General features: G+C 41.3%; 1 protein-coding gene across 1 annotated transcript; it reads right to left on the bottom strand.

Annotated features, from left to right (window-relative positions):
* Nucleotides 1-255: 255 nt before the first annotated feature.
* On the bottom strand, nucleotides 256-14,686 carry LOC139453875 (sodium- and chloride-dependent glycine transporter 2-like). The gene is made up of 13 exons (XM_071235324.1): nucleotides 14,509-14,686; nucleotides 13,703-13,834; nucleotides 11,869-12,148; nucleotides 11,407-11,539; nucleotides 10,377-10,511; nucleotides 9,053-9,156; nucleotides 8,221-8,345; nucleotides 7,378-7,490; nucleotides 4,107-4,238; nucleotides 2,900-2,999; nucleotides 1,907-2,007; nucleotides 703-870; nucleotides 256-396 (listed from the first exon to the last, which is right to left on the bottom strand). Exons 1-13 carry the CDS (start codon nucleotides 14,684-14,686, stop codon nucleotides 256-258), a joined length of 1,842 nt encoding a protein of 613 aa, XP_071091425.1.
* Between the last annotated feature and the right edge of the window lie 308 nt (nucleotides 14,687-14,994).

The following is a 14,994-nucleotide window of genomic DNA, read 5'->3' as shown; positions in this document are numbered from 1 at the left end:
GTTTTTTTTTTGGTTAATTTTAATTTTCAAGTGTGAATTCTTTTTTCAGCTCGGTAGTTTATACGCCCTTAACATATTGAAACTTGAGGATATAAACTTAAACACATATAGCCAAATGATGCACATTGATGTAATTGTATGGCAACAGCTATGCTATCTTTTAATTTTTTGTAAATTGTCAGCTGACACATCACAGGGTAAAACACAAAACTTAATTTATATCCATGTCATCCTGAATAGCATTGAAATGAATCATCATGGTGATCTTGTTGTTCTGGAAATCATCCGCATGAGAATACTGTGTGGAGGGCTTTCAGGGTTCTGAAGGTATATCTCCCTGTCTTCCACTCGCGATGGTCCCCACTCAGGTGAAGGTCTGCTTGCAAGACTCAAGCGCTGCAAAAGAAATGTGTCACAGGAAAATCTATTAGTTCTGGACCATTGTTGGTATTAATGCGAGTCTAATATGTGCTTGGGTTGGTGTTAAAGGTCCTAAACCGGCTTCTTCATAGTACAACATCACTTCTGTAGGCCGATTTAATATTAGTATTTTCACACTTCAAAGGCAGGGTTACTCACGTTAATGTCATGACACATTCTGGGTTAGGGGTCGGTACTTCCGCTGATTTGGTGACGCTTTGATTTCATGATTTACAAAATATCTCAGACGAAAGGATTCAAGTACAATGGATGAAAACGTACCTCGAAAAAGCTCCCCTTCCCCATGACAACTTGGTAGACAAAGGTGATAGGTATAGGCAAAGACATCACCACTGCAACCATGATACCTATCACCTTTGCATATTCAGGGTAGATGTACTCGCCATAGCTTGGCGGGTCATAAAGAAACAGGGAGCATATCAGGGAAGCCTGAAAATATATGAAACCACTCTGTGCATAAGGAAGAGAATTTATGGATGTTAACTTTTTTATTATGAGGAACAAAACGTTTCGGAGTATATACTTACTCCTTCACCAGGTGAAAAGCGAGACAAAACCCTTTCCATATCCGATAGAAATATCTTCATAAAGCAGAGTCGATTCTTAATATATCATGAGCATGTGTTTATGAATCACTATCAAATAGTAATGATATCAGGTGATTGCGAAAAGGTGAACGTATCCTGCCCTATCGATGGCACCCGTTACAAACACATGCAAAGGCAAGTCAATTGTTCACTGGAAAAAACACGGGAACATATGTTACAAGTCAAAATAGGGAATTGCATCGGACATAATATTTTGTCACTCATGCGTCAAATTTGGATAATGTCCTCCACATTCCTTAAAAATAATGGGCCTCGGCCCCTGCGGAGCCTCTGCTCCATTATTTTTAAGGAATGGAGAGTTACTCGGACATTCCCCTCTACTTATGGTTATGGATCCAGCAATTTATCTCTCTTTGTACGGATATTTATGGAGCTTTGGAACAAATGCTATGTGGCAGAGAACATATATATGTACTTGTGAGAACAACACAAGTGATAAGACAACAAAGATGGAAGCTTATCAAGGGAAGCCAAGAGATAATTGGCGCTGCTAGGTGATTAGCAATTGACAAATGGAAGCCAAAGCGTAACTGTAAATTAGCGCTGATAGTTGACAGCGATGGACAACATTTTGTATAAGTAATTGCGCATGCTTGCAATGGCTTTGTTTACAATGGATGTTTGTTAGTTCTTACACACACACACACACACACACACACACACACACACACACACACACACACACACACACACACACACATGGGATAATATGCGCCATGACCACCCAATTCCGCTCTTAAAAGCATGGATTTCTGAAGACCAAGATTGCGCCAAAACAACAGTCATTCATTCACTCGAACAACGGATAGGATATTACATCAATTCTTGATCGTGTAAACGCTTTGGTGCGTACTTACAAAGAGAATGAAAGGAGTTAAATACGATGACAGGATTTTGAGCAACACTGGAAATCGCCTTCCTGTCATCATCTCAATATCATTGCTGAGTCTCTTTGAACCTACAAAACATAAAAGCGACGTTAACACTGTGCGACTGTAGGTCTATGTGTTACACCGATAAAGCAGCATTGATTGTTTTGTCACTATAAGTGACCCGGGTGGCGTTAACACCGATGGTGTGGCAGCTTAATGTTGGGGAAAACCAGGAGATGATGCAGGTCCTGGGCCTTTACAACTAGCGTAAAACCTAGGACTGCTAGTACCGTGTTGATTACTCAGTAATAATCGAAACAAATCTGTTTTGAACCAGTCATCAGAAGATTCAGAAATGCCCAACTATCAAGTATCTAGTTCACAAGTAGCCTGTAACTCTACCTCTAACCCTACACAATCTGACAATAAATATTGTGTGGATATACTATTAAATTGTGCAGATTGGTGTAAAATCCAACATAGTTATGACACCAGGTGTTAGCGAACAGGATATACATGCACCGATAGCTCAATTAATTTGCATATAAGGTGAGGTGAAATTGGGTTTAACGTCGCGTCCAAGATTATTGCACTTATATAGCGACGTGCATGTACGTGTGTGTGTGTGTGTGTGTGTGTGTGTGTGTGTGGCTGCTTGTACTAGCCCGGACTGATGCCGATTTATAGTGCTAGCTCACTGAGTTACCATGCCGCAGTTTAACATGCATACCCCACTCAGACACAGTATACTGACTCCGAGCCGACCAGTCATTGTTTTAGCCCCTAAATGCCGTTCGCCAGGCAACAAGTACCATTTTTTAACGTCTTTTGGTATGACGCGGCCGGGGATCGAACCCCGAACCTTCCGCTCTCCGGACGGAAGCTCTACCACTAGACCACGGAGGCGGCAGATTTTTGCATACAAAATACATACATAGTATTAATGACATTTGCCATCTTGTGCCACATGGTTTTTACCGTATATCCAGTTGATGACGACACACTCGAGACAGCCAATGAGGAGTGTGTTGGAGGAAGAGGTGTACCACTCCATCAGTTGGAAGAGGTAAATTCCACCCTGCACAGAAGATAACATCAGGTTTCGCAGCCTTCGTTCCAGAATAACTAGAGATTGTTCTCTTTAGTATCATAATACTATATCATGCTTTGATTTTCTTGTGTTCTCTGTTAACTCAGAAATTGCCACCACGATAGGCGTTCAATAGCGGTCAAATAGCCATTTGTCCTTAAACTGATTCCCCACCTGAGCTACAAATAAAGGTGGTCTGTGAAACCGCCTCATCTGACTCATATTTAGATCTATGCAACAAGGTAGAGAGTGACAAAATACTTTCCACAAGAAACACTATTTGATAGTGATGCATAAACATATGTTTATAAAATAGACAGAATCATACAATGGACTCTGCTCTTAGTAGTGATTTTGTATGATGATGGAATTATGTTTTTTATTTACATTCCTGTCACAAATCCAACCTGGTTAATTCGATATCGATATATGTCCTTTGTCACATCTGCCTTGTCTTAATACTCAACTATACTCAGCACCATCATATGATATCAACATTTAATGACAAACAATAAATATCCAATGCAATTTTCATGACAGTGTCGAAGGATAAGGTACGATATGGTCACGTTTTGGTACACTAAATCTGCATACTTTTAGAAATGAGCAAAGCTATCAAAATTCGTTTTAGACCTTCATGTTTACACTTTCCATGATTTGAACAAAAAAAAAACAAGACAGATTTTGAGGCTGGTTAATGGTTTCAGGGAAGCTATTTACTTAATATTTTAACATGATCGAGTTGTGTTTCGTAGGGTGTAGGTAAATGCAGTGGCAACTTAGTCCTACCGTTATACCGAGGCTCCTTTGTCATTCATCTTAACATAGTAATCATACTTGCAACGCCGTAGACATATAGATAACGTAGTTATCAGTCATAATAACATGTGCGATATTCATAATTATCATATCTTAGGTTTCGGTTTCAAGTGTTGCTCTTTGCAATGATTAAACATCTTAAAACAATTCTCAGACTACCTTACACCTGAAATCGTTAAGCCTGTTGACAGTAATAATGTTTTGTAGGGAAGGTCAAATTTGTTCCCAGATCAGATCTCAATCAAATAAACAGGTTTTGCTATGAGATATACGTACCTCGGTTACAAAGGGAATGGACACAATAAAGCCAACTAGACACACCCCAGCAGTCACACACATTCTCCGTTGTTGAAGGTACTTTGGACACGCCTCTATGATTCCAGATATATTTGTTTCCGTAAGACCAAACTGCGAAAGTACGAAGTGGTAATGATTATATGGTGGTGATGTATATCAAGTGATTGACGTGAAGCCCACTACTGGTGTCCGTTTGCCGTGATATCGATGGAATGTTGCTTAATTCAATGCAAAACCATACTTCACAAAAGATGGACAAGGTATCCGTGAATACACACGACCGCGTTGTTGTGTACTGGTGACTTTGGTCTGTTTTAATAAAATAAAGAATTGAAGCGATGTGTGAAACTCGAGATATATTGTTGATTCTGTGGTGTAATCTGAACACTGGACCCTGTTCTGTCTTGAGTTGTTGGTTAACCTATCAACTACACTGCACATAGACTACGGATGGGGGGAACCTGTTCTGTCCTGAGTTGTTGGTTAACCTATCAACTACACTGCACATAGACTACGGATGGGGGGAACCTGTTCTGTCCTGAGATGTTGGTTAACCTATCAACTACACTGCACATAGACTACGGATGGGGGGAACCTGTTCTGTCCTGAGTTGTTGGTTAACCTATCAACTACACTGCACATAGACTACGGATGGGGGGAACCTGTTCTGTCCTGAGATGTTGGTTAACCTATCAACTACACTGCACATAGACTGCGGATGGGGGGAACCTGTTCTGTCCTGAGATGTTGGTTAACCTATCAACTACACTGCACATAGACTACGGATGGGGGGAACCTGTTCTGTCCTGAGATGTTGGTTAACCTATCAACTACACTGCACATAGACTACGGATGGGGGGGGAACAGTGGAACCTGTTCTGTCCTGAGATGTTGGTTAACCTATCAACTACAATGCACATAGACTACGGATGGGGGGAACCTGTTCTGTCCTGAGATGTTGGTTAACCTATCAACTACACTGCACATAGACTACGGATGGGGGGAACCTGTTCTGTCCTGAGATGTTGGTTAACCTATCAACTACACTGCACATAGGCTACGGATGGAGGGAACAATGGAACCTGTTCTGTCCTGAGTTGTTGGTTAACCTATCAACTACAATGCATATAGACTACGGATGGGGGGAACCTGTTCTGTCCTGAGATGTTGGTTAACCTATCAACTACACTGCACATAGACTACGGATGGGGGGAACCTGTTCTGTCCTGAGATGTTGGTTAACCTATCAACTACACTGCACATAAACTACGGATGGGGGGAACACTGGAACCTGTTCTGTCCTGAGTTGTTGGTTAACCTATCAACTACAATGCACATAGACTACGGATGGGGGGAACCTGTTCTGTCCTGAGATGTTGGTTAACCTATCAACTACAATGCACATAGACTACGGATGGGGGGAACCTGTTCTGTCCTGAGATGTTGGTTAACCTATCAACTACAATGCACATAGACTACGGATGGGGGGAACCTGTTCTGTCCTGAGTTGTTGGTTAACCTATCAACTACACTGCACATAAACTACGGATGGGGGGAACACTGGAACCTGTTCTGTCCTGAGATGTTGGTTAACCTATCAACTACAATGCACATAGACTACGGATGGGGGGAACCTGCTCTGTCCTGAGATGTTGGTTAACCTATCAACTACACTGCACATAGACTACGGATGGGGGGAACCTGTTCTGTCCTGAGTTGTTGGTTAACCTATCAACTACAATGCACATAGACTACGGATTGGGGGAACCTGTTCTGTCCTGAGATGTTGGTTAACCTATCAACTACACTGCACATAGACTACGGATGGGGGGAACCTGTTCTGTCCTGAGATGTTGGTTAACCTATCAACTACAATGCACATAGACTACGGATGGGGGGAACCTGTTCTGTCCTGAGATGTTGGTTAACCTATCAACTACACTGCACATAGGCTACGGATGGAGGGAACAATGGAACCTGTTCTGTCCTGAGTTGTTGGTTAACCTATCAACTACACTGCACATAAACTACGGATGGGGGGAACCTGTTCTGTCCTGAGATGTTGGTTAACCTATCAACTACACTGCACATAGACTACGGATGGGGGGAACCTGTTCTGTCCTGAGTTGTTGGTTAACCTATCAACCTCGTATACAATGCACATAGGCTACGGATGGGGGGAACACTGGAACATGTTCTGTCCTGAGTTGTTGGTTAACCTATCAACTACACTGCACATAGGCTACGGATGGAGGGAACAATGGAACCTGTTCTGTCCTGAGTTGTTGGTTAACCTATCAACTACACTGCACACGGGTAGGGGATCACCAAACACAAATGGACACCTTGATTGCCTTATTGTTAGTGTAACCATAGCCAGCTGCTTGTTGACACCCAGTACAATCACCACACCTTAATTATACTTAATTGGCTTGTCCCCTGTTTGGCTTCGTCATTAAATTTTCATCTTTGTACATTAATTCCACCTTGTGTAAACATATGCTTTTACTCAGTAATCACAGGATGAAGGGGCAAGAAGTAGCTCTGAAACGTCGTTCTGAACCAGCCAATCCCGTTCTTATCCGTAACGTCTCACGCCGTCGCCAACCTGGTCAATGAGCCTGACCATTCGAACCATTTCAATTGCTCTTTACGAAATGCATAGATACTCGCATGAAGTTCATTGTTTGTTGCTTAACGCAGCACACAGCAATATTCTAGCTAAATGACAGCGGTCTGAAAACAATCCAGTGATTGATATTATGAGCAACGATCCATGCCATACGATGACACACAATTGACCAAGTCACCGAGCCTGACCTTCCGGTCCTATAAGTACGTCAAGAATAGGTGACTGAAGAACGACTCTAACCCGGATGTTCACGGGGCTGGCACGAAGAGCTCTCACTTCAATGGCGGGATTACCTTACCGTCCTTAAACCAAAGAACCAAGGTTATTATGTATGAATGGTCTTCGTGCCCATCGTCATGTCTGGAATATTGCTAAGTGTGACGGAAAACCACAGTCTCTCTTTAGACATTCATCGCAGTAGATCATGTTACAAAATACTCACTCACTACTGTTCTCTTACATGGCACCTGCGTTTTGCGAACAATGTACATATTCACAAAATGTATATGTTAGTTGGTAGTGCAGTTTCCTTCCAGCATTACAACGCCCTCGAACAGCAGGTTAACGTGTCATGAAAGAGTCATCTGATAATATCACAACGTTATTAATATTGTATACCATAGAATCTATTCCCATCATAAAGAGCATGAGGAAGAAGAGGACTGCCCACAGCTGAGACACAGGAAGCTGGGCGATGGCCTCTGGGTAGATGATGAACCCGAGACCAGAACCTGCAACAGATATGTCTATTGGTTGTATGCTGTCGTGAGTGTGAGTTAGTGAGTTTTGTTTTACTCTTCTTTTAGCAATGTCCTAGCAAAATCATGTTGGGAAAGCCAGAAATGGGCTTCACACATTCTTATGTGAGGAATCGAACGCGGGCCACTTGCATAACGAGCGAAAGCTTGAACCACCACCCCAGCACCGCATCTTTAGTGTGAAAAGTCTGTTTTAACGCCGCTTTGAACAGTATTTCAGTTATACCACGAGTCAACTTGGTGTTGAGGAAAGCTCGGGATGACGACGTTCCACAATTTTGCCTTTTACGCCAAGTAGAATGTGTTTTGTCCGATAATCGAGTTGGAGTTTTTCTGCAGTTGACGTTTCTTATCTCTACTTTAGATTTGTATAATGTTTAGCTCATGCCACACTGTGGTTTCCAGGTTAACGTGTTGGTACTTCTCCAAACATGACCTTGTATCAGGCTTCCTATCATAATAGATATAACAACCGACTGAAACTTCTACAACTGTCTCCTCCTTGTTTAAAGTGCAATTCCCTCGAACACAATTGGGTGTAACGTTCAAAGGTACGTCATTAATTCAATGTTGCGAGTGGGTGTCAGCTGTCACCTAAGCTGTTATTTCTGTCAAACTCGATTTCTTTCACAGCTCCTGCACATCTCCGTGACAGTTGGTACACATGTGTCAGTGAGTATATGAAGGGAACAGATATATTTACCCGAGGATACGACTTCGGATATCGGTATCTGCGCCTGGTGTGCCATGAAGCCCAGAGTGGAGAAGACCACCAGACCACAGAATACACTACTTGCTTGACCAATGACGGTAACTAACACCACGTCTCTGAAATACAAGGCATCCAACAATTAACATCTGACCAAATATGAAATACTTTTAGGATGCGAATAGTTTCAATAAGTCGAGGATTATATTATTAAGGTAATGGTTGGTTTAAGAACAAACATCGGTGCATAACGATTTAGCATTTGCCACATGATTATCTACATGGTACATCGTTATTTTAAACATGCCTTACAACATTCAAAACCTCAGTAAAGCTTCTAAATATTTTTGTTATGGCCGACATGTGGTGGACACAAATGATGTCTGGTGCGGTTTTCCCGTTTTGACTTTTGCCATCGTTTCCCGTATTTTTTCGGGTGGGCGATTGACTTGCCCGTCCATGTGTTTGTGACGGCGCCACCGGTGGAACAGGATACGCTCATCATTTCGCAAACACCTAGTATCAAACTTTTTGATAGAGATTCATAAACACATCCTTATAATATATTCGGAGCCGCACGGGAGTCGTTTTGTCGCTTTTATTCACTGGTCTCCATCACGGAGACATCAGTTGGAATATCGATCATCCCTGTTCTATTTTCACACGCCAGAATCTCTTTCACAAACATGGATAGTAGGTTGGAGTACTTTCAAGAATGTACAATGCGCAGAGATGAATTGTTATTACTTGAACTATCATCATCGTCATCATTATTAAAGACCACGCTGTTTGTAACCACGTTCAGAAGTTAAGTATGACTATTTACTTCAATGGTCTGTTGTAGAAGTTGTTGTAGCTGCTCATGGTGATGAGTCCGCCGTACGTTACGCTCGTTGAATAAAAACCTTGGAGCAGCGCTTCCAACCACACCTATGCAAGGAAGGTCGTTAATGTTGTCTTATAAGAACTGTGAGAGATGGCATAATAATGGTATTTGTATTTTAAAATTAATTATGCATCGTATAGCAAAGAGAAGCATGTAGATATATTAGGTTATTAATGCCGTGTAAGAGCTGTGAGACGTGGTGTAATAATAATATTTAAATATAAAAATCATTTGAAGATTTACAGCAAAGAGGTATAGATATATGTCTCTCTCTTTGCTCCGTCTCCCCGTCAGATTATATAACTTATATAAACCCCCTCTCATTGCAACAGCTGGTTTGACGGCCGCATCACCGCGGAAGCTAATATTCATAGAATATCACTTTTTACAGTCATTGTCGGTAGGCATATCTAAATAATTATATCTACAATTACAAGTGACACAATGCACAGATGCGGTTACTACAATATTCAAAGGATGTGTGGCAATACATTTCGTGCAGAAAAACACGACAGAAATCTACAAAGGGAACGTATTTACGTTTTGGAGACAACAGAGAGCTTGGAATTTTGGCGCTTTTCTATATACGACTTTGACGTCATATCTTTAGCGTCACAATGAGCGATATAACGTCATAATGGTGACGTGCGATGTAGAGCGAAAGCCTTGCAAAGCTTGCTTTGTTTTCTCTAGGGATGCCCACCTCATGTTAGGTAACCAAGTTGCCGTGCTTATATGCTTTCAATGCCTTTGATATGTTCGATTGACGTATTACGTTGTAAACAAACTCCTTGAGTATATACAGCGCCGTATTTTGTTCGGTGATTCCGTAATTCAGATCGATAACCAACTCACAACACTGGACTCATGCAGCTTCACTCAGTATATTTGCTAACACCAAAGAGTTCGCGTTTTATTTAGTTATGGTAGAATGGAGATAAACATACTGTGTTTCCAATATAGAGCTAGGTTACCTGTCGATTAAACCGCGCTAAATTGAATTTGGAACCGAACGCGCGTTCGGTTCCAAATTCAATTTAGCGCGGTTTAATCGACAGGTAACCTAGCTCTACATTGGAAACACAGTAAGTTTATCTCCTAAATGTAAACACACATATGAGTAAAGGCAATGTGTAACGGCTACAAAGCAGTGGATGACAGCAAGGAGCACCAAGACAGAGAGGGAGTATTGCGAAATCCGACCAAAGCAAAGATAGGTTGCTTCAACAGACATTCTTTTGGCACGTGTCTCATGTACTCTAACCTGAACGGAGGCTAGTCGTGAGAAGTCTGGACGTAAGAAGTACAGTATTCCCTCCCCTGCTCCCGGCATCATGCACGACCTTATGAGCAGCACCGTCAGCAGGATAAACGGCACCAATGCTGTCACATATACCACCTGCAAATACCAACCTGCAGTATTAAGTGAGAACAACACTCAACCCAGAATTGTTACAATAAGACACCACTGAAAATAGTGTTAAAGCAAGTGAATGAGTGTGTGAATGTTGCTCAATGCATTAGTCAGGAATGTTCCAACTATATAAAAATCATCATAAATCATTGTAAATAATCGAGACTGGATCAGTGATTAAAAGCATTAGCACAGATCAACGCCATCACGGTTAGACGTAATGCGTCAAAGAACCTGACCACTCGAATCATTTTAGTCGACGTAACAAGAAGCATAGTTCGTTGGTTGGTTTGTTGTTTTACGCCGCACTCAGCAATATTCCATCTATATGGCGGCGGTCTGTAAATAATCGAGTATGGAACAGACAAGCCAGTGATTGATATCATGAGCATCGATCCAGGCAATTGTGATCTATGACATGCTTCAACCAAGTCAGCTAGCCTGACAACCCGATCCCGTTAATCGCCTCTTACGATAAACATGGTCGCCTTTTACGGCAAGCCTGGGTTGCTGAAGACCTATTCAACCCCGGATCTTCATAACAAGAAGCATAGGTTAGCGTAGACCACTATTTATTTGGGAGAAGGTGGTGTAATCCGTTCTCAAATATGATGGTACACATTACTTTGCCTTTTAACCCATATAGTAAATCTTTCAGAAAAATTATGTGTTGTGAATCTAAATGGGTCCCCAAAACACTTGACTTCTCCTTCCAGAGAACAATATTGTATATCTTAAAAATCCTTAAATATCCCTTAAAATTATATCATGGTTGACACTAATTGGGGTCAATTCTATCCAGGATTCCCCATGGGGCCTACATAAAGAGATGATATAATGGAATCAGTGTGGTGGTTGCTTTGCGAATGGCGCTTCTCACCTTTCCTACAGACCTGATGCCTTTCATGAGACAAAGGAACACTACAACCCAGGAAGCAAGGTTACAGAGAAGGAGATGAACCTGGACTGACCCGAAGTTGTCGATTCCACTGGACACCCTCAGTGTGCCATATCTGCCACAGTAAATGGAACTCACAATAAGCAACGGTTTCATATGTTTGGCTTATTCACAGTGTGTCAATGAGTACATGTTAGTGACGTTGTTGGATAGATAATACAAAACGTCAACGCTAGAGAATAACCGCACACAGGTTCCATTGGAAGTAAAAGTCAAAATAGCGGTGAAAATAATATGAACGGATCACTGATAATCAGTGACGAGACCAGGTGTTCGCGGAAAGGTTAAGCATGTCCTTACACATTTATTCTACATCTATTCCAGCTGCTTAACTATAAATAGTAGTCTGGAAGTATGCTATGCATGCTACAATCATTCTCTTACTGCCAAAATTCTTCTGATGCTGTCAATGTTACATTCGACTTTCTCCATGCTGAGTACAAAAGGCGGTCATCCACTACATTTGTGTTGGCGTGGGTCTCGTTGATGGATGAAACGTTCCCATGCCTATTGACGCACAAGGGAGTGTTCCACCAGTTGTCGCACGTTGTCCATGGCAACACGGACCAGAAGGACGTGTAGATGTAATACATGGACCAGGTAATTATGACATTGTACAGCACACTTCCGAACGAAGCTGTCATAACCTGAGAAATACCGATACCTGAAACAAAACGTGTTTATTGACAGACAGACAGACAGACAGACAGACAGATTTATTTGTATAAGGCCATTTGACCCATTGTACAAAATACATTTACATTTTATTTATCTAAGAGTTACCTAATTGATACTTTAAAAAATACATTAGAAATTTTGCAAAATTTATCATTGCATCGTTGTTGGATACTTGACAGAGTCTTTCTAAACAAAAATAATTATGATTAACTGTCTTTGGGATATACATTTCCCGCCGACTTGCATAAAGAGGACAGTTGTATATAACAGTTCATCCTCAATTACATGACAGTGTTTACATAAGACGGCATCCTCCTCAATATTAGCAACACCCCTACGTATAAGTTGAATACCAAGAGTATTCTGTCCACATCTAAATTTGGTTATTAGCCTTCTATATTCACAGTGCTTAATATTTGATAAATATTTTTCACAAACGATATTAGAATTTATGCAGTTTATAGAATGAGAGGGTCTTGCTGCCTAGAGATGCATGCCAATCTTGAAACGAACAATCTTTAACTCTTTCGCTGAACATATGTACAAATAATTCTGCTTTGCCAACGCCTTGTGCAGCCCATACATCCCCAAAACCATAATGACTTAGCAAAAGTCTGATATGCGATGCCCAGTTAGGACGTTTTCTATCAGCAATGGATAATAACATTTTATAACACATAACACTGTTTATTGCAGTCTGCACGATAATATTATTTCAATGTCTGACATATACACACTTTAAGATACGCCTAATTACCAAATGTTCATCCTCGATTACCCAGGGTATTATATCACCATTCTATAATGATACATACCCTGGACTATTCGCTTTCACAGCTTCGGTTTGAGCCAGATTCGAATGGCATGAGAGTAAGTCATCCAATCAAACTCGTCCCATGAGCGAGTGCAACTCTGTGCTAGATTAGTCATAGGTCAGATTGAGATGGTGACGTCAGAGTATTTATCATAACAGAATGATCACGCTTATGTCAATACCACTTAATATTCGAAGTTTCAGGAGTTGTTTCAGTATAAATTCACAGTAACGAAATTTAAATGCCCGAATGACAGCATACAGTAACGCTGCCTTGTCTTGATCCGGTGAGAGTAGGGGCGGTCGGTTAGCTTTGTGGTTAAAGCGTTCGCTCGTCACGCCAAAGACCCGGGTTCGATTCCAGACATGGGTACAATGTGTGAAGCCCATTTCCGGTGTCCCCCGCCGTGATATTGCTGGAATATTGCTAAAAGCGGCGTAAAACCATACTCACTCACTCACTCCGATGAGAGTATGTTACCATAACCCCATGCTTGTCGCAAGCGCCGATTTAAATGAGGATGGGTTGGTCGGATTCTGTGACTTGGTTGATCTCACAATGTTATCCAGGTGATCTGCACCAGGTTACCTGGGTGGAGGAAGTCACGCTCCGTACTAAGGTACATCTGCATGTGTTTTTATTGTTTAGTTTGAACAAAAGTAACGTAACCAGGTAATTATGACATTGTACAGCACACCTCCGAATACAACGATGGAACAGCTAACCTTTAAACAGAGGACAGAGGACCCACACGTGTGCTGCACTCCTGCTTGAGAACTGGCTGATGATGATCTCCAGGAAAAACAGCGGGACAGTGCACGTGATGATTCCAATAAAGTAAGGAATGAGAAACGCACCTGTCAACAACGAAATGAGCCACAAGTGGAATGAATGACGACAAGACACAAGACACATCATTCTCATCTCATGGTCACCATAGTAAATGTGCAGGGTCACCACCGACATTAAGGGAACGTTGACTATTATCAAACACATGAATGAGTTGCATTACAGTGGAATGTTCGGAGTATTATGTCTATGCCCACAAAATGCATCTTCCTAACACCAGTCCTTTTATAACGAGCACATTTCAAGTAGTAAATTACAAGTTTCTTTGCCTCAAACGAACACCACATTTATTAATTTGAATTAATTAGATACAAATATTTTGACGTATTTTATATTCATAGTCATACTGTATGTTACGGTTATCCAACACTGGTATGGTATGGTATAATTGGAAGACGTTAGCATTTCAATGGCTGAGAGGTTGTGTGTCTGTCGTTGAATTACATGTTGTTAATGGTCTGAATAACTGCAAATCTTTACAACTCGCTTACTGATCGTACTTCTCAAAGTTATATCATTCACAACGTATAGCTCAAAATCAATGTTCACGGTATGCATAACGTCTGTAGCGTTATCTAACACTGGCATGGTATTATATTTGGAACACGCTAACATTTTAATAGCTCAAGGTTCCTAAGATATATAAAGTTTCAAATTGAGCGAATAGACGTTTCATACTGACCACCGCCATTCTTGTTACAAAGGTAGGGGAATCGCCACAGAGACCCAAGGCCCACAGTGAACCCAAGGAGCGACAGGATGTACTCTCTTTTTCTCCTCCATTCCTCTCTGGCTGCTACTGAACTGTTTCTATTCTCTTTGCGACAGACATCGTCCAGAAATATTTCACTCTCCGCCATGTTTGGATCCACAATGAGTTCTTGTATTGGCGGTTGTTCAGGTGTTCCCTGGCAGTAGACAAATAAAAGATTGGCATTGACTGGGACCGATTAAAGAATAGGCACAACTTGTTCATTGGTTAGTATAGCTTGCTGACGTGCGCATAGGATTCTGAAACCATTTACAACATCTGGTGCTGCAAGTTGTACTTTTTACAGTTGTTCAATTTATGTAACATATTCAAATTGGTCGAATACTATTTCGTTTAACGTATTCAAAATGTACTTATAATATAGCAGTACGCCTTTCACAAACACCTATACTATTT

This window comes from Haliotis cracherodii, unplaced genomic scaffold (assembly GCF_022045235.1).
Source record: "Haliotis cracherodii isolate W230 unplaced genomic scaffold, xgHalCrac1.p SCAF_10, whole genome shotgun sequence".
NCBI lineage: Eukaryota > Metazoa > Mollusca > Gastropoda > Lepetellida > Haliotidae > Haliotis > Haliotis cracherodii.
This window is presented reverse-complemented; position numbering and strand designations above follow the sequence as displayed.

Excerpts from the sequence above, each read along its gene's own strand:
- LOC139453875 (XM_071235324.1), bottom strand. The coding sequence starts at position 14,686 with ATGGCGGAGAGTGAAATATTTCTGGACGATGTCTGTCGCAAAGAGAAT. Across the intron at positions 10,512-11,406 it reads GCATCAGGTCTGTAGGAAAG|GTGGTATATGTGACAGCATT; the intron begins GTGAGAAGCGCC and ends TGGTATTTGCAG. Across the intron at positions 397-702 it reads GGAAGGGGAGCTTTTTCGAG|CGCTTGAGTCTTGCAAGCAG; the intron begins GTACGTTTTCAT and ends TTTCTTTTGCAG.